We start from the raw sequence: 18777 nt of genomic DNA on the forward strand, positions 1-18777 counted from the left end.
CTCTTGAGATAATAACGACAATAATAATGAGATATAAGCACCGCAGGACATCTGAGGCTGATGACGGGGAGTAGCGACCCCGGTGGGCTATATATACTGAGTTCTCCAGGGTATACTGTCCCCCATCTCCGGCCGGTCGGAGTGAACCATGACGGGGGTAGGTCTCACGCCTCTGGTTTGGCTTGGCCGTCCAGAGTGGAGTCGCTAGAGCAGGGTTAGTAGCCCTGCTCGGAGGATAGGTGCCTCGTGGTAAGTGACCCACAGGGAGCGCGTAATCTGCGTTTAAAATCCGCCGAGGTATCCTCACCATTATTTTAGGATTATGTAAAAGACGGACTAATTACTTTTTTTGATTCAACATACTACCTATTTCATAACATTCATTTCTATACATTTCAAGTGTAGTATTGCTCTTGAAGTTCCACATCAGGTGTTCCAGATCTTCGATGTATATACGTCAATAGAGAGTGCTTATCAGGTTGAACCACTTTTGCTAAAACGTCATATCTTTATATGCTATAGTCTAGCTGGGCTCCTGGCGTTCCGCATCAGGTGTTCTACATCTTCAATTTTTATAAGTCAACAGAGAGTGCTTATCAGATTGAACAACTTTTGCTAAAACGTCACACCTCTATATGCTATAGTCTAGCTGGGCCCCTGGAGTTCCACATCAGGTGTTTTAGATCTTCAATTTGTATAAGTCAATAGAAAGTGCTTATTAAATTGAACAACTTTTGCTAAAACGTCATACCTGTATATGGTACAGAGAAGCTGGGCTCTTGGGATTCCACATCAGGTGTTCCAGATCTTAAAATTTATTATAGCTGAAAATGCTCATCATATGAAACAATTTTTGCCATGGCACCATATTTGTATCTCTTATAGTTTTGTTGGTCTGTTGGTGTTCTGCATCAGGTCTTCAAGTTTCGAAGATAAATTATAGCCTATATGTTGACCAGGCTTAATACTGATACAACAAAGAAAAAATCATTGAAATCCGTCCAGTAGTTCCGAAGATTAGCGTGTACAAACAAACAGACATACAGACATACAGACAAACAGACAGAATTTTTTTTTTGGATTTGTGCTCCATTACTGTTTCTAAACCCCACCCAATTACTATTTTTTTAATATATTCAATGTACAGACACAGTTTTTTTACAGATTTATTATATGTATAGATGTATAGATATTGACTGAAATGTTAACAAAAATAATTTTAACTGTTAGCAGCTGTTTTATTTTTTATGTATACATTAAACCTGGAATTAAAACTAGTTAAAGGTGTTCAATAACAAAACCTACACTGCCATAACAGCACTACTTTTTGCAGAATATTAGTTTATTTATGGTCGGAGAAAAATATTTATAGCAAAATAACCCCATGGATTCTTCGCAAAAATGAGTTTAAATCTTTATATTTAGTGCTTTACAAGTATATTCAAAGTGGTCTCATCTCTGTTGGTGGGTGAGCCCAGGCTTCATACATTTTTGCCCATGGTCCTTTGAGATAGAACTGCCTTTCAGAAAAACTACTTATTTCAAGGCGCAGGTTTAGTTTCTTAATAATGTGTCAGTAATTTGGTTTTGCATTGGTATGTTTCAAATCCAAACTAATTCATATTTAGAACTGGGCTTTAATAAACAAAAATATTGAAAAGAGTTCTAATATTTGAAGGTAAAGTTCATTTAATCCTATTCTTTCGATAACAGCCGAATTATAAAACTTATCGGCTAAAGTCGACAAGAACGACGCGTTAGCCACGAATAACGGCAAGGGACGTCAACAAATTAAACCATTTTTTTACATTATAGGTAGGTACCTACATCAGAAACAGAAATGTAAACTTCTAGGATTAAACAAAATTAATTATGCCATGGATATCGAGATCCTAAAGAAAGTCTAAATTTGTTTTTCTAGGCCTACAATAGGTAGTGGCATTTACGCCTGGCTTCAAAATTTGTTGCCGCGCGGAATACCCGCTTGTTAAAAGCGCTCTTAAACTACTCTACTAGGGTTTATTTGGTATGGTGGTGATATTGTTATCGTCAAACTACGTCTTCGCGTAAAACAAGTTTAACTTAAGGTGGAGCGCGAAGGGCGTGAGCCAAATGCGCGTAGGTACTTGTGCAAGAAAATTAAATAGCGACTCGCAATTTGTGAGCCGCCATTGAGTTTTGTGAGAACTATATTACCTACACTTCCAAATAATATCTTAATCCAAGTTTGCTTTTTCAATTTTCAGTATTACTAATTAGTCAATGAAATTGCCCATAATATTGCAGACATTTTGATTTTTATGCTTGCATTTGGTCAATCACTATACCCCGTAATTTGATGTAGTTAGACTTTTGCTGCTGACAGTACATTGAGCCAAGATTTTGGCGAGTGTAATCATGTAATAATAACACCCTTAACACGGCAATAATATTTACTATTACTGTGCTCTTAAAGTCAGTAAAGTCGTTCAAGAATGACTGTACTGAAAGGTAGCATATAAGGTACAGGTTACATAAATGTATGTCTCAAAAAGAAGGATCTGTGCTGTGAGGTGGCAGAACTCAACTGAATAATATTTTTGGAACTTTATTCTTATCCCATTTGTTGGTATTTATAGTTCTTTTCCAGAGGAGAAGAAAATTATATCAGGCGAGTCTTCTTGATCTTCTTAGCATGATTATTGAATAACAAGAACAGAAACATTAACACAAATTAATTTGATTTAAATGTAATCTCAACCATATCCAGAAGTTATCAGTATGAAAACAAATTAAATTGAGGCAATTTATAGTCATCTTAACAAATTTCGGTAACCATGCTTCACAATAAATATTTATTTCATTAATTGTACACTAATTAATCATTATTCTTAATAATTTATGCGACCATTTGATAAAAAACAAATCGACATAAAAATAAAATCATGACAACATCCTTTTTCTTGTCAACAAAAAAAATATTTATGCATTGGTGTATGAATTACAACACGTAGATTAATCAATCCAACTGTTCAAATTACATAATACACTATTTAATGTTGTGCATTTGTACCTTTAGACCATCTTTCAAATGATTTCCATAATTTATTATGTTGTATGAATTAATGCCCTACTTTGCTTTAAAGACTTCATTAATATTTTATTTCTCTCTGCACCCATTTTATATGTTCCAGAGATATACCCAAGCAAAAGTTTAGAACTATAAAGAGAGCAGACATACAATTTTACTTTGTTACAATAAATTACATAGTTTTAATACATGAAATAAATAATATAAATCCACTAAAATTTTCATGGTGGAAAAATTTCTACCTATATAATAACAGCAAACTATTGCCTAATAACAGCAGTATTAAACAAAATCACAATTCCTACGAGTAAAATGGGCCAAGCCTCTGTCATGTAATTATGTATAATGGATAAATACAATGAGAGTATATTGTACCTAGGCACTGTGCATATGAAGCATGTCTACATACCATTGTATTATTACTAGCCCTCAAGCTGTATTCCTTGTATCCATGAACTCAGGTCAGCTGATCCGGGGCACTCAAGGAAGTTCTCTTCTGGTTCGTCTGGGGCCAGTAACCGCCGCGCCGCCGCTTGGCCGGATAAATACGCACCATGCGCAGTCGAGTAGAAGTTGCTGTGTGTGTGCTCTCCAGCAAAGAGCAGAACAGGCTGAAATTATATTCGAAAACATTTTTAAGCACATCATGTTTGTAACATAGTTGGTATGACACCTATCAAAGATTCAAAGATCAAACAATAGCCGTGGCCCCTGGGATGCGGGTGAAACCTCGTGAAATGGGTAGTGTCACTATATAAATAATGTCTCTCTCATCCTCTAAAATTTTACACACTACTTAAGTGAATTAGCAATTATTTATCATTGCTTATCTAAGTACTAGACAGATTGAACCTACCTAAAAATATTTTTTGCTTATAATGTTATCTGAGATAGGAATGTTACAAATAAGTGATAAAAGATGTAGATAGAATTTTTGGAAAATTATTTCCATTTACTTTTTAGCTAAGTACTTACATACATATAATAATTCATCAGCAATATTTTCCTTTTTAGCTATTCCACAGTTCCATTTATGTTAGAACATGTATTATATTAAATATTATTATTAAATCATTTATTTTATGACAGGAATCCATGAAAAATATCTTGAGTGCTGTAAGAATAACTAAGATTCACCTTTTTATCATGTACATTTCTGAACAGGGGTTGAGCTAAACTTTCAATATCACTCTGACTAGCCCCCACACCTATTGCAGTATATGATCCTCTCGTAAACGGCTGCTTCCTCCAACTTGTGCTGAAATTTAACAATCATTTATCAAATAAACAATAGTAACACAGAAATCAGATTTAATTTAGTAAAACACTAACCAAACACATTTCTGAGGTTCAGGAATAAATGGATCATTTAAGAATTTTCTCAGAATTTTTGTGCAAGTAGTAGAGATTTCCTCATTGGAAAGAGTTTCCATATAGTCAGCTTCCTTCCCTGACAGCCAGCCTAGTAACAGGGTTTCTGATACTTTGCTAAATGAGTATATCTTCTTATACCATGAATCTGATATATCTTCAGGAGTAGTTGTATTCTCCCAAAGTAACATAATCTCCGTGATTTCAGGATTTAGAAATGGTCTATCATATTCTAAGAAAATTTTATCTACAGTACTAAATAATAATCTTTCCAGTGATTCCATCTTATATTGTGGTAAAGAGGGTTCAAACAAATTGGTAGCATTGTCTTTTAGAACACCCAGGGGAATAGTACATATCACATGATTAGCATAGTAAGAATTTCCATTCTCACATATTACTTCAACATAGTTAGGGAACTTTTTCTTTGGTTTTCGTGTGACGTCTGTGAAGGAGGTGCCTTCACCAGGATTCATAGTCTTGTCAGATGATGATTTAGAAATGTCTTCAATGACTGTCTGGTCAGAGTCTTCAGATTCTTCACCTAAGTCCTCAAGAGGTCTCTGTGAGCTATGCTCATTTGAATCCCAAATTATCTTTTTCACAGCATGATCTTTTAGTATTTTGTCAGGAGCAATATTTTTTGTGAGTGGTTCTAATATAGAGCTATAGCCTGATGGTATCATGATATTTCCACCTTGTAGCTCAGTGTAGCTTCCCAACTCCAGGAGATCTATCTCATCCATGCTATTACAACCAGATATACATGTTTCTCTTTTCAGTAGACAATCAAATATTAATCTTCGTAACTTTTTCTCTTCCGACGATGGTAGACGTTCTAGATATATGGTGGCTTCTAAATTGATGTGTTCACCGACACTGTGGATGTCTGGAGGCGGTAAATATTGACAGAGGAAGTACTCCTCGCATCGCCGTAGAAAGCACACATAAGCTTCGTGTATCTCGTGAAGTACTCCAAAAGGTACCTGCTTCCCATCCTCTGTTGCTGCTATAACCTTATGGGGTTTAGGTATGTTTATAATATTTACAAGGTTGTTAGCCATTGCTATTTCAAAAATTGGATTACCTAGTACTCCATGAATCCAATTGGCTCCCAGCTCTACATTCTGATTTTTCATAGGTATGGAAATGATACGACCACCGATACGTTTTCTAGCTTCTAAAATTATAAAGTCTTCCATGCCATTTTTATGAAGATAATTGGCGGCAGACAAGCCAGCCATGCCGGCTCCAATAATAAGGATATTACACTTATTGGTATCACATTTTTTACTAGAATTTAAGTTTTCGTCGCCCATAATATTGAAAATTGAATAATACTTGTATTATTTTGTCAGTATTGTCACTGCACTTTTGACGTTCAGCTGGTTACGACATCTTTCATCTTTGTCCTTCAGACCTTCACAGAAAAAAAATTAAGCTCTGTGGTGCATCATGAAGTTTTTTGCTCATCCAACCATTCAGTCCATTCTTATTCTAGTCCTTAATGACCTACTTGACGAAGTATGTAATTTATCTTTTAACTGCTATAATTTATTTCAATTATTGTTCGCAAATCTTTTCTCTTCTCAAATCTTACCTGATTTTCTAACTTTTAGTCCGTATTTTTATATTTAGTTTCTCTATCAAGAGTCGAGTAGAAGCATATAATACTTCAGTCAAAGAAAACGTTTGGTTAAAACAAAACAAATATTATTGAGTTTTAATTTAATGTTTAAGTCATTACAAGAAAAACAAGACTTTCGACTAAATTGTACACGATAACATTTCATTTAAAAAGCCTTCCAAAAATAGAGTCGAATTATATTACCATAGACAAACAAAATAGTAAGAAAATCGTCCCTAGCTCGCGGATCCTTTCCACTTCCGTCTCGCTAGAATTTGAAAGAAAACCATATATCTCTTTCACACTTCTAAATATCGTATAAGGTTTTCTCGCTTCAATGACCTTTGAATTTGCTGAATAATAATAATAAAATCTTTGTTTACTTCGTATAGCTCAGCAGTGTTTTTGTTATTGTGGCTATTCTATCAATTGAATTTAGTGAAATCATCTTGAATTTCATTACTGATACAGTGTGAAACTCAAATAACAAGTGTTATTGGAACAATTCACGGTGAAGCTTCTTATTTGATCGAGACTATTGTTTGTCTAATTTCGATATCGAAAGTCATTGTGAATATCAAGTGTTGCTTACAAATTTTGTTTAGAGGGTTGTGTTTTGTTACAGTTATGTAACTGAAGGATGAGATATTTAAAAGTATATAAGATTAAAAGATACGATAAGTTAATTACGAATTTCTTATTAGATTTTGTTAGAGAATAGGACTGGGGAAATAATCACAACACGTGGGTTTCGCTGAGAATAAATCGATAGAGACGTAAGACGCGTGCGCCAATCTCTATCAACAAGACTATTATACGTCAAGGTCACTGGTCACAAACACGTGCGATGTCGGATTCTATTTACACACATGATTTTCTTCTCGAGCCAGGTGTAGAGATTAAACAGGAGTCGCCGATAGAGATGGGCACGATGTCAGCTTCTGTGCCCATACCGCAGCGCCGTTTTGATATAGGGGACTTCAACACTGAGCTCGATTTGTGTCTACAAGACAATCTGGTTGGCTCCTACAATATGTCCAATTTATCATACAACAAGCTGGTGTTTGAAACTGACAGCACATCTAAAGTGGATAGTTTTAAAATGGATGATGAGGATATTTTTCAAGTTGATAAAGCTGATCTTATAGGCGGACCTACACTGGCTGAGTTAAATGCAAATCCAGATACATTATTGGAGGATTTGAATTTTGATGATCTTTTACTACCTGAAGAGAGTGGTTATTGCATACAGATTGGTGGAGCAATGAGTGGTTCACGCCGTGGCCCGATCACAATTCAGCCGAATAACATAATGCCTTCAGAGAGCCCTTGCAGTCCTTATAGTCGTGCCCAGCTAGCATTTTCACCTGCAAGTCAACATAGCTCAGCTTCATCAAGTTTTGCTCAGCCTATGAACCAGTTGCCAGAATTGCTGCTGAGGATGGATGGGTACAGCGGTGAGATAGCTCTAGGGCAGTCAGTCCCAGCGTCCACTGTGCTGCCCCCTTACCCAACAAGTGTAAAACCTCAGCAAACTCAACTCTCTTCATCTGCACCTACACACCTCACCATGGAACAGGTTAGTTGATATGCACAGATTATTTTATTTGCAATAATTTGTGATAATATACAACAAAAAAATCTCCTATAAAATTTTAATACAGAATTTAAAACATTGAAGTAATCTTACATAATAAGTTAAAACCCAGTGTATTTGTAAGGTTCAGTAATTGTCTGTTTTCAAGAAATTATCTGAATTGATAGTAAATTAGCAAAACACTCAATGGTGTAATACAGAGTGTGTCATTCACAATTACATTAAATCCTATCGCATATACTTTATGTTATTCTATGGCGAATTGTAAGAAAAATTAACTAATTCATCCAGTGGCTTAGCCAAAATGTCTCCTACATTTTTCGTTTTTATAATTTACAACATCATGTGTAAAGCAGAGATAAAGTTAGGAGTATCGAATGTTTTGATCAGTTGACAGCTGTCAGTTTTCAGGGAGAATTTCAGTTGTTTTTAGTGACTGACGTTTATATGGTGTTCTAATTTTCGCACATTTTTATTCTTTTTATTTTGTTTGAACCATTAATTTTTTTATTTTTACGTATTTTTCTTTTTTGTTTGTGTTAATCGACATATGTTAACTAGTATATTAACGCATATCATTTAATGTGATTGTGAACGACTCACCCGATATAATGTTCAACAGTGGATCAACGTCATGATAACATTAAACGAAGCCAATGGGTATAATATAACTTATAAATATGATCATTTTTAGATCTGGCAGCGTAGAGAGCCCCGTAAACATCTGCTGTCTACAAGCTCATTGGCTGAAGCAGGGTCTGCATCATCCCTTTCTGGAGGGCTTCTCAGTCCTGGCACCGTTGACTTCTCACAAGATGAAGAGGACCGTGACGTTGAGACAGATGAAGATAGTGACAGATATGAAGATTTATCTTCTGATGGTAAGTCATAAGAGTTATTTCACTAATTCATAAACATGCTTATTGAATTATTTGATAGACACGTGTTCTCACCTACATCTAGTTAGACTGGAAGCTGACCCCAACATGGTTGGGAAAAGGCTAGGCAGACAGCCCCGGATCTTCAATTTTTTTTAGGCGGGGCAAAATCTGTAAAATGCCGCCCCGCCTACCTACTTATGTTTATTTTCACCTTTATCATCCATATAATTTTAGCTATCAATATGTAGGCAGGCAGGGGCGTCTCTAGCTCATGTAGCGCCTAGGTGCAATCATCACCCAAGCGCCTGGGTGCAATCGTCACCCAAGCGCCACCTATGTATTGAAGTACTTAGAGTAGTTACAAGGAATATAAATAAGAACGTTCGAATGAAGTGCACTATTTGGTAGGTAAAGGACTTCAAAAAATTTGTCCAATTCATTGTAGGCTCAAACTGTTGGCGGTCTAAGTTATGAAAGTCGAGACAGAACGATGTAATTGTAAAAAGCAGCGCGAGCGAAGCGAGCGCGCAAATTTTTTCATTTGGGACACAAAAAGTTAATTAGTTTAAAAAAGCGCTGTAATAAGCAGCAAGCAAACTTTTTTGTTTTTGAGGACTCCATAAATATATATTTTTTACTACATTTGACCAGTGGCGGCGTAGCATCGGGTGGCACCCGGGGCGGACTACTTATCGAGCATCCCCCACCTCCCCAAAAAAAACGACAGAATATAATCACGTAGTAAAAAAAACCTACAGTGAGCCCCAGAAATGTTCGAGATGTAGGACACAAAAGATCCCAATTTAAAAAAAAAAAACGGTAAATGAATCCGCAAGCATAGCGAGTGCGAAATTTTTGAGCTTGTTAACACAAAAGTACCCAAACAAGTTTGAAAAAAAGCACTGTACAGTGAAGAAGCCGCGAGCGTAGCGAGCGCGAAATTTTTGAGTTTTGGAACACAAAAGTACTCAAACAAGTTTGAAAAAAAAAAACCACCGGAAAGTGAGGCAGCTGCGCAAAATTGTTTGGATGTGGGATACCAAAGTCCTCCACCTCCGCTTACAAATAGCGCCTAAACAACTTAAAAATAACCACTGTAAAGTGAATTTTTTTAATTGTTACTTTTGAGGACTGTAATTTAACTCTGAATTAAGCACAAATAAAAAGAAACCGTGACTGAAGCGAGCGTCAGTTGTTTTTGCTACTTCGGTGCTTTAAATTTTTGTTAGATTGAGTACTCAAAAAGCAAGGGCAGAACAAAATAGAAATTAAGAAAGAACCGCGAGCGAAGCGAGCGGATTTTTTTTTCTAACTTTGAGGAATTAATTTAAGTAATCAGATAAAGCAAACAAATAAGAGAGGGGTGACAGTCGGACTGAGAGGGGTGACCGCCTCGATGTCTCGCGCATGCTCTGTCGTAGTTTTCTTTAAAATTTGAATATAAATAAAATGAAACAGTAAATGGTAGTGAACCTAGGCTTCGCAGATAAGAATGTGACTTGTCCCTTCTGCCCGCGCCATCCTGGTCATGCAGATATGTGTCGACCAAGATGGCACCCCCCGAGATGTGGTACCCGGGGCGGACCGCCCCTTCCGCCCCCCGCTTACGCCGCTACTGCATTTGACTTATAAAAGTTAAGGCAGTGTGGACTTGACTTATGAAGTCATTGAGGCAATGCATGTATAATATTGCGAAATTTTTTGAGCCCGCGACACAAAAGTACCTGATAAAGGACATTGTAAAGCAACAAGTAGCTGCGAGCGTAGCGAGCGCGAATTTTTTTAAATTATTTGTTTGAAGACTCACAAATTAAACTGGGAATTATGTACAAATAAAAAGAAAACGTGATTAGAGACTGAATCAATGACCGACGACCGAGTCAATAAAAATAATAAACAATCAGAAAAACAGCCGCGTTGTCATTTAGCCGCGAGCGTAGCGAGCAACAATTTTTTCACTTAGTTGGAGGATGTTAAAAGTAAAAAATAATCAAAATGATCAATCAAACAAAGCGAATGCGACTTTTTTAGAAACTTTGCTTGTCAGTATCGAAATGTAATTTCATCGAAATTTCCTGGTGGTGGGGCGTCCCGTGGCGCCCATGAGACCGAGCAAGGCGCCCGGGTCATGCGCACACCCTGCATCATCGGTTAAGATGGCGCTGTAGGTACCTAACCATTACAGTAATCTGTGATGTAGGATTTAAAACAAAAATAAATATATGCGATAAGCGTTCCTGGCTCATAGATGATCGCAAATAATTTTTAATCAGTTTTAGTTTGCTAAAACTTCGCCTCGTGAATAATAAATGTTCGTGCAGTGGTGCAGGGTATCGCTCAAGTTGATATGGCCATGAAATTGCTGTACTTGTGCTATTATTTATTCCGTGGTCAAAGTTAAATAAATGATGAGTTATCCATCTATCTACTACTCTGAACCTACAACACGTTATCCATTGGTCTATGAAGTGTGAATTTGGCAGCCGCCTGATTTTGCCGCCCCCTGAATTTGCCGCCCGGGGCACAGGCCCCGGCTTGCCCCCCCCTAGATCCGGGGCTGTAGGCAGATAATAAACATGTCACTTAATTAATTTATGATTATTATTAATTATCCTAATTACAGAGTCAAATGATGAAACAGAAGGCAAACAGTCTCGTCACAGTTCAAAGAAAGAGAGATTTTTCTGGCAATACAATGTTCAAGCTAAAGGTCCGAAGGGTCAGAGACTTATACTGAAGAATAAATCTGAGGACCCACATGTTCTAAATTCAGTAACTGATCCGGTATTCAGCCCCAGTTGCAGTGTTAGGGGTATTAAACATAGGTAACAGATTTTTGGTTATGTCTGTTCAAATTAAGTTTTTTTATTGGTCTTCATAAATTAATATAATTTACAGCGGAAAAGCCAGGAAAGGAGATGGAAATGATCTTACTCCAAATCCAAGAAAATTGTATTTAATTGGTAAAGAACTAGATAACTTGGGCAAAGTAATAAATGACATGATACCTGTCAGTGAGCTGCCATTCAATGTTAGACCAAAAACAAGGAAAGAGAAAAATAAATTGGCATCGCGGGCATGCAGACTGAAGAAAAAGGCACAACATGAGGCAAATAAATTAAAGCTACATGGCTTGGAGCAGGAACACAGTAAGTCATGTTTAATTTTTCAGATACTAAACTAAAGATGTTTTTGTTGTGAACAGTAGTGACTTTTATATAATGGTGCGGTAATTTATTTTCAAGCAAAACATGTACTGTGTTATGTTACCTTCGCTATTAACATTATGGTGTAATCTTTTTGGACTATTATTTCACAATATTGCATATGTGTTTTTTAATTCGAGGTGCAATTTACAAGACATGATGGTAAGTTGCACTATTGAACTATAATGATAACCAAACCGTTATAAGTAGTCAAATCGCCGACTTAGGGCGCTTTCAACTTATGCGTTTCTTGACGGATGCATAAATTGAAAGCGCGCGACAAGTACACTGCTTGTTAGGGTTTGGTTATTGTTATAGCTAAACGGTGGAAACTGGAAATCATCCTTAAAGTATTTAAAACTTATTCCTCCAATGTCGCAAGACCTCATCATTACAAGATTGCTGTGATTATATCCCTATTATTTTCACTTCAGGGCGTCTTATGAATGGCATAGCACAAATGAAACAAGTTGTGAGCAGCCGAGTGACTAACTCTCAGAATAACGTTGACTGGAACTCACATGTAACGAGCATAGTTAATACAGCCACAGGTAAAATTTTAAAATATGCTTAAATTATTGTTGGAATCAAATTATCATCAGATTTGAATTAGTTCTTCTATCATTGTGATAATAATGTATGCACTGGTTTGTTATTGTAGCTTGCTCTTTCGTCAGAATGTAGTTTAATCATGAAAGCTAAACAAATGTACAGACCAAGGCCATTCCTTATCTTGTGGATAACAAAAATCTATTTTTTTACAGAGATAAAAATAGCAGGCAAAACTTCAGAATTCGTCAACAAAGTACTGGATAAAGTCAGAGCAGGACAAAATAATGGTGGATTAAATGACATATAAATACTAAACACAAACAAATTCAGATGTGAGTAAAAAAACGAAAGGCTGTTCAATGTACCTCCAAAGTTATTTAGAGAAGAGAGTTTATGTCTATCATATAAAAGCTTTATTGTCTAAGACAATTTTATTTTTGTATGGTATCGAAGTAGATTTAGTCATTAGAAGCTTTACAAGGCAACTAGGGGGAGTACTAATGTACTCCTCGTCTATATGATTACGCCATGATTTAGGTGTCAGTGTCATTTATATTTTATAAGTTATCGTTAAGGCTAACTTACATCATTATAGTAGTAAACACTGACAGCATCTTAATTGCATTCAGTTAATTTAAACGCTGATAGGGCTTACTTATATGATAAAAAATTACACAAATAAATCACATGTGTACCATTTGTGAAAAATAATACAGTTAAGGATCACACAGTGATGTGCACTTGGGTATATATTTAAAAGTGAATCTAGTCAGGAATTACCGATATGTATGTATATTATGATGAAGATGTGCTTTATAAGTGAGAAAAATCAAATAACTTTTTTACATTCCTTTATTTAATTTTACATGTTTGCAAATACATATGAAAAAAAAAACACTTATACACTGTATTATTTTTCTTAAGCATTTTTGCTGTGTGTCAACTATTTAAATATGTAATTATATTGAATGGGAAAGTAGTGATTTATATGTGTATGACATAAATAATCATTATAGTTTTATACAAGTTTTCTCCATAAAGAAGATGGATCAAAATTGCCCCACGTCCTATAACAATGTGACGTATCTCAAAAAAAAAAAAGATAAAAATGTGTAAAAAATATGGCATACTCTCTAACTTATTTTTTTACACCTTCATACTAAAAAACTGCTTTAAAAATTGTTCAGGCGCTGTTATGAAAACATCGTTAATAAGATTATTTATGGCATATTTTGTTTCATTATTTTTTTGTTTGATAGGGTACACCTCACAGGTGGTTCCATAATCATCAAAAAATGATATTATTAAATGATATTTTTAAAGCAATTTTTTCGTATGAAGGTGTAAAAAAAATAAGTTAGAGAGTATGCCATATTTTTTTAAACATTTTTGTCTTTTTTTTGAGATACGTCCCATTGTTATAGGATGTAGGGCAATTTTGTAAGGATTGTGATCCGTCTTCTTTAGTACCTAGATGTATGAAATATTCTATCATTTAAATACCTAGATGGGTTTACGAAACCGTATTTAAAATCATGTAAATGTTTATTATAATAAATGTGTAATAGTGTAAGTAAATATGACGGCACAATATACATTCTTAAATGTATTTTAAAAATAGAAAGGATGGCTTAGCTATTTTATACTTTTTACTTATTGACATGTTAATGAACTTTTAGTCGTTATTATAACATATCGGAAAATTATATTCGCAATAAGTTATTACTGTCATTTTTAATGCCAAAAATTATTTGGCTGGCAAGGGTTTGTTTGTCTAAGTAAACATTCACAAAATTAACGTAAATAATGAATGAATAAATTTCACAATGATATGTGCCCCATATCACAAGAATACACTAAGTTGGTTAATCCACAGCCATGTCAATAACTCAAGGAAACACCTAAATAAATGTTTCTTGAAAAAGTCTTGAATATAGAAATATCATTACATTTTAGTGCACCAATTAGTGTTAAGCATGTATGCATTGAATTCATTGTATAACTAATTTTCAATATTTTTCTGTAATCGTAAAAAATAACTACATATTTTTAATATTTCTTATTAAAATGGAAAGGGTATATAATACTTTATATTTACGTATAGATACGTGATGTAGTACGATGACTGAATATAACGTTGATTTGCAATCAGCTTGTATCATTTGACTCGATTTTTGCAACAATTCTGTTATAAAAGCCAGTTATTTATTACGAACAAAACGACAATTTTGTTAATTTGTTTAATGTAAGTACAGGATTTTGTCCTAATGTTCGGTCACACAACACGTATTGCAAAATCTATCTTCAGTAATCAAATCTGCCGATAGAAGGCTCGTTGATAATATAGGCGTAAGACAACATTTAATCACTTGCCTCTAATGGAGTTAATCTTCTTATAAACTTTATAACTAATTAGTAGATTGGAATAATATTTTTATGTGACTGCTTTTTTATAAAATATAAGTAAATTAAAACTCCGTTTCCACTACCTACTTCATGAAAACGTAAAATACGTATTAAAAGTCAGTCTTTCAATTGGACGCAATATTTTTGAAGTATTGTTGGTAATAATATTAGATTATTTGAATGAAATTTTATAATTCAGAATAAATAACAAGTAGATTCAAAATTTATGGCGTTTTCAAACTAACGAGATTATTCGCTGTTTTCTGTCGCGCTTAATTCTATTGCTGACACTCAAATACGAGCGCGTAAGTGCGACAGATTTTTGTACCGCGTGAAGGCTAAACTGAGTGTGCATATACTTGCGGCAAAATCCGCTATTGTGAAAACGCTCACAACATATAATTTTGAAACTGATTAATTTACTAGTGGAAACGTGTGGTACGACACGAATGATCTGCAAAATAACTAGATTGTATGTAGAAGATAAAATATTTATAATACTTTGTACCCATTTCAAGGAAGTTTTCACATCAAAACGCACTGAATGTAAGTAGATAAGTTTATCCAGGGACTAAATGTAAAAAAAAATGAGGTGAAAGGAAAACCAGTACCCAGCAAGCGTAAATGGTGTGAATGCTGCCAATATTTTAAAATTATATATTTCATATCAAGCAACATTTTAAAATTCATCCATTTAAGTCAATTTAGATAAATAGATTAGATACTTAAGCATATTATATTCAAGAACCAGATTTTGGTCGCCATGTAACTTAGTTGTGTCTGGTTTTCATAAATACTACTGCCTTATTTTCGATAAATCTGGAATGATTCAAAATTTTAAGGATATTGTTTTTTGTGGAGTATAAGGGCTTGTACACAAAACTGCTTTGCGACTCTTTTTTTTTATTTGATGTGTACGAGCACTCTGAATAATTTCAGAACAGCTGATGAGCGTAAGAAAAGCAGTCTGTTTCGTAAATTCTAATTTAGTTTTTGTTCTTCACATACTTAATATTGATAGGTTACATGGAGAACAAAATGACTAGCGGAGATATCATAACGCAGAATCTCCTCAGAAAGTAGCGCGCCAAGGTGTTCGACGGATGGGGTACGTTAATAGCTTCGCCCTTACACGCCCTCTATGGAACCCACCCATTATTTTCATTATAAAATCACCAATAAGTCAAGACCAATCTTTGACAGATCGGTTTTGATTTTTCCAGGAGCTCGAACATCTAGTAACTGATCACGCCTACCGTACGTTGCTTGACCTACAAGAAGGCGCCTGACCTACTTTCCTTATGGCGTCTCCGCTATCTTTCCTTCTTTCGTGGTAGGTTACGAAACATACGAAAGTTTCATGATATTTTTATAAAATAAATTTTTGGACATAAAAAATGCTATATATTTAGGTAATACAATACATACCATTGTAATAAAAATACCTCAATTTGGACGGCATAAGCTTTTCTTAAATGTCTTAAAGTTAATAATATTAAGAATTCGGGAGCTCCAATCATGTTGCTTGTATAGTGTTGTAGTTTGATAGATTTAACTCTGATTTAAATATTTATGTAATTGTATATTCAAGTTTATATTATCGTTATATCGTTTGCTATTTAAGGCTAATTGTAAATATATTTTTAATTTCTGTTTATTCTTAAAGGTCACTTAACGATCGGAAAAAGTTAATGTTATTCTTTACACAGTCATAAGTCTTTGAGAGCATTCCTATGCTTCCCGTTTCAGGACTACGAATAGTAGAATCGATAAAGAATTGCATTTGCCTGGACATAAAAAGAACATTGCGAGATTTTTTATAGGGAATTCGACATCGAGGTATCTCTGAAAATTCAAAGGAATCAGAAATTTAATCAATGCTATTCGTAGTCGCCGTTAAAGGATTGGCCAAAGTATTCTACAAGTTCACAAGGACCAATAATATCAAAAACAAATTCAAGTAATGAGAGACGTATTTGGTTGTTATTGGTTCCAAGACCAGCTCAGAATAATAATTTTTGCCTATTGTCCTTTTAAATTGTATGTACCCTGTAAGTACATAGTCCACACATAAAATAGTACTTTATTTTCGTTACATAACAAACCAAACTCAAACTGGTCTGCGATCCAATAGGCTGTGGTTATTTGTATATTTTTTATGTAAGTTTTCTTATGTTAATTTTTATTATTTTCTTTATTACATATTTTTAAATGTATGTTAATGTATTAATGTTGAATAAAATTTTACGATAATAAGTATAATTTTAGAAATTAATGTTTTTATTTTTACTGATAAAACTACTATGGTTCTCGCCAAACTTGGTGTCGTTAAGGAAAGCAGCCATTTTTGGTAGTAGCAAGTGGCAGGGAGATATTAGCGACAGAGGCATACCTACATTTTAAGACACTGAGCCGCCATCAAGTTTTGCGAGAAGTCGAGAACTGTACATACTTGACAAAAACCCTTACCTATATGAAAAAATAGGTCTCTGAAAGGATAACTCTGATAAAAGCCTCTTTTGTTTATGCCGTTGCCCCCGACAGGTTGATTCGGGTATTTTTCACCACAAATTCCCAGGCATGGCAGTACTACAAACCATTCCTCGAATTTATTTATTTGGAAATAGTAGGACTGAGCAGTTGTAGGTTACACCACTCATGCTTATAATTACACCAACCAGTCAATAGCAGATGCAAAAGCAGCAGATATAAAAAATAACAAATATATTCAAATACATATGGTATATTTCTTTGCAAAATTATAATACATTGCTGTAATTATTCAATTTTGTAGTTACAAAGATAACATTAAATAATAATTAATTATTCAAATGTATAAGTTTGAGTTGAATATGTTGTCTCTGTGAAATTTTGACATATCTGGGATTATTTTAAATCTTTCTAGTAATTCATAAAGTTCTAGTATCTGCTGCTCTTCTGGATGCTCAATGTAACATATGATAGCTACTGCTGGTTTATCAATGATTTCTCTCCAACAAAGTACTGAAAAAATAAAATAAGATGAATAAGACAACAGTGAATAAAGTTACAATACTGGAAGAAAAATGGTGATTGTATTGCTTATCAATTCAAGTGCTCTTTCTTTCTTTAATTCTTACTGCTAAATAGGTAACTCAAGCTATTTTACATACAAGCAATAATTCCTTAAAGTAAATTACCTCCTGCAGATACACCAGATATTATATTGGGTTGTTCCAAATTTGGGAAATGAACATTCAGTTTTCTTGTCGATGGTTTGCTTGCTGATATACTCCGGATAACATAGTCTTTGGTGACCAACTCAGATACTTGGTATTCCACCATGGGCTTTGTTACTATAGCTATAACATCTGTACTAATTGTAATGTATTTTTTTAACAACTCAACAATTTCACTGCTCAAAACTAAATTGTAATCTCTTATCATACAAACATAATTGTTCTGTTTCTTTGTCTTGAATAAACACAAATTAACTTCTGCATTAGAATTGACGAGTTCCAGGTCATGATGTGCTCTGACGCAGTCGTACAAGTATCTGCCTTCTAATATTATGAAAGTATCAATTTCTTTAGGGACGTCAACTTCCTTATCCAGACGTAAACTGCAAATAGTAAAAGTACAATATCAAAAGAAGCATATAGAAAGAGTTGGGGTATCGTAACATAAAATTACAGTCAGCATCATCTTACTCAACACCAAGTTTCTAACCAACAAAAAATGAAAATCATCAAGTGCTGTGATGAACTTACTTTACAAAATCATCAGTAACAAAAACATCGTCCCAGTCTTCCCATGCTGTTCGACTGGACGGTTCGTTTATTTCACCAAAAGTACTCATATTAACAATTTAAAGTCTAAGAAATATGAATAAAACTGGAACTGTAACTTTTGAAAACTAAAAACAATGAATCGGTGTTTTGTTGAGTTTTGTCAGTGTCATTCCTGTAACTGTCATTCATATGTCAATGCTGTCATTCCGATAGCATAGTGAATAGTGATGGAAAACTATGAGAGACGTCGATAACGGTTAATCATAATTTGTGAGGCCCACCCTAAACCAAAAACTG

The 18777-nt window shown here is 34.6% G+C and overlaps 3 protein-coding genes across 3 annotated transcripts; 1 reads left to right on the forward strand and 2 right to left on the reverse strand.

Annotated features, from left to right (window-relative positions):
- Positions 1 to 1621: 1621 nt before the first annotated feature.
- Positions 1622 to 5909, reverse strand: LOC124634001 (peroxisomal N(1)-acetyl-spermine/spermidine oxidase). Its single transcript, XM_047169395.1, has 3 exons — positions 4403 to 5909; positions 4208 to 4328; positions 1622 to 3681 (listed from the first exon to the last, which is right to left on the reverse strand). The coding sequence occupies exons 1-3, from the start codon at positions 5758 to 5760 to the stop codon at positions 3493 to 3495; spliced, it is 1668 nt and encodes a 555-aa protein (XP_047025351.1). The 5' UTR covers positions 5761 to 5909; the 3' UTR covers positions 1622 to 3492.
- Positions 5910 to 6440: 531 nt separating this feature from the next.
- On the forward strand, positions 6441 to 16966 carry LOC124633856. The gene is made up of 6 exons (XM_047169221.1): positions 6441 to 7647; positions 8360 to 8546; positions 11170 to 11371; positions 11445 to 11695; positions 12187 to 12303; positions 12517 to 16966. Exons 1-6 carry the CDS (start codon positions 6916 to 6918, stop codon positions 12609 to 12611), a joined length of 1584 nt encoding a protein of 527 aa, XP_047025177.1. The 5' UTR covers positions 6441 to 6915; the 3' UTR covers positions 12612 to 16966.
- Positions 16967 to 17437: 471 nt separating this feature from the next.
- On the reverse strand, positions 17438 to 18656 carry LOC124633857. The gene is made up of 3 exons (XM_047169223.1): positions 18460 to 18656; positions 17890 to 18311; positions 17438 to 17713 (listed from the first exon to the last, which is right to left on the reverse strand). Exons 1-3 carry the CDS (start codon positions 18546 to 18548, stop codon positions 17538 to 17540), a joined length of 687 nt encoding a protein of 228 aa, XP_047025179.1. The 5' UTR covers positions 18549 to 18656; the 3' UTR covers positions 17438 to 17537.
- Positions 18657 to 18777: the final 121 nt, after the last annotated feature.

This window comes from Helicoverpa zea, chromosome 10, assembly GCF_022581195.2.
Source record: "Helicoverpa zea isolate HzStark_Cry1AcR chromosome 10, ilHelZeax1.1, whole genome shotgun sequence".
NCBI lineage: Eukaryota > Metazoa > Arthropoda > Insecta > Lepidoptera > Noctuidae > Helicoverpa > Helicoverpa zea.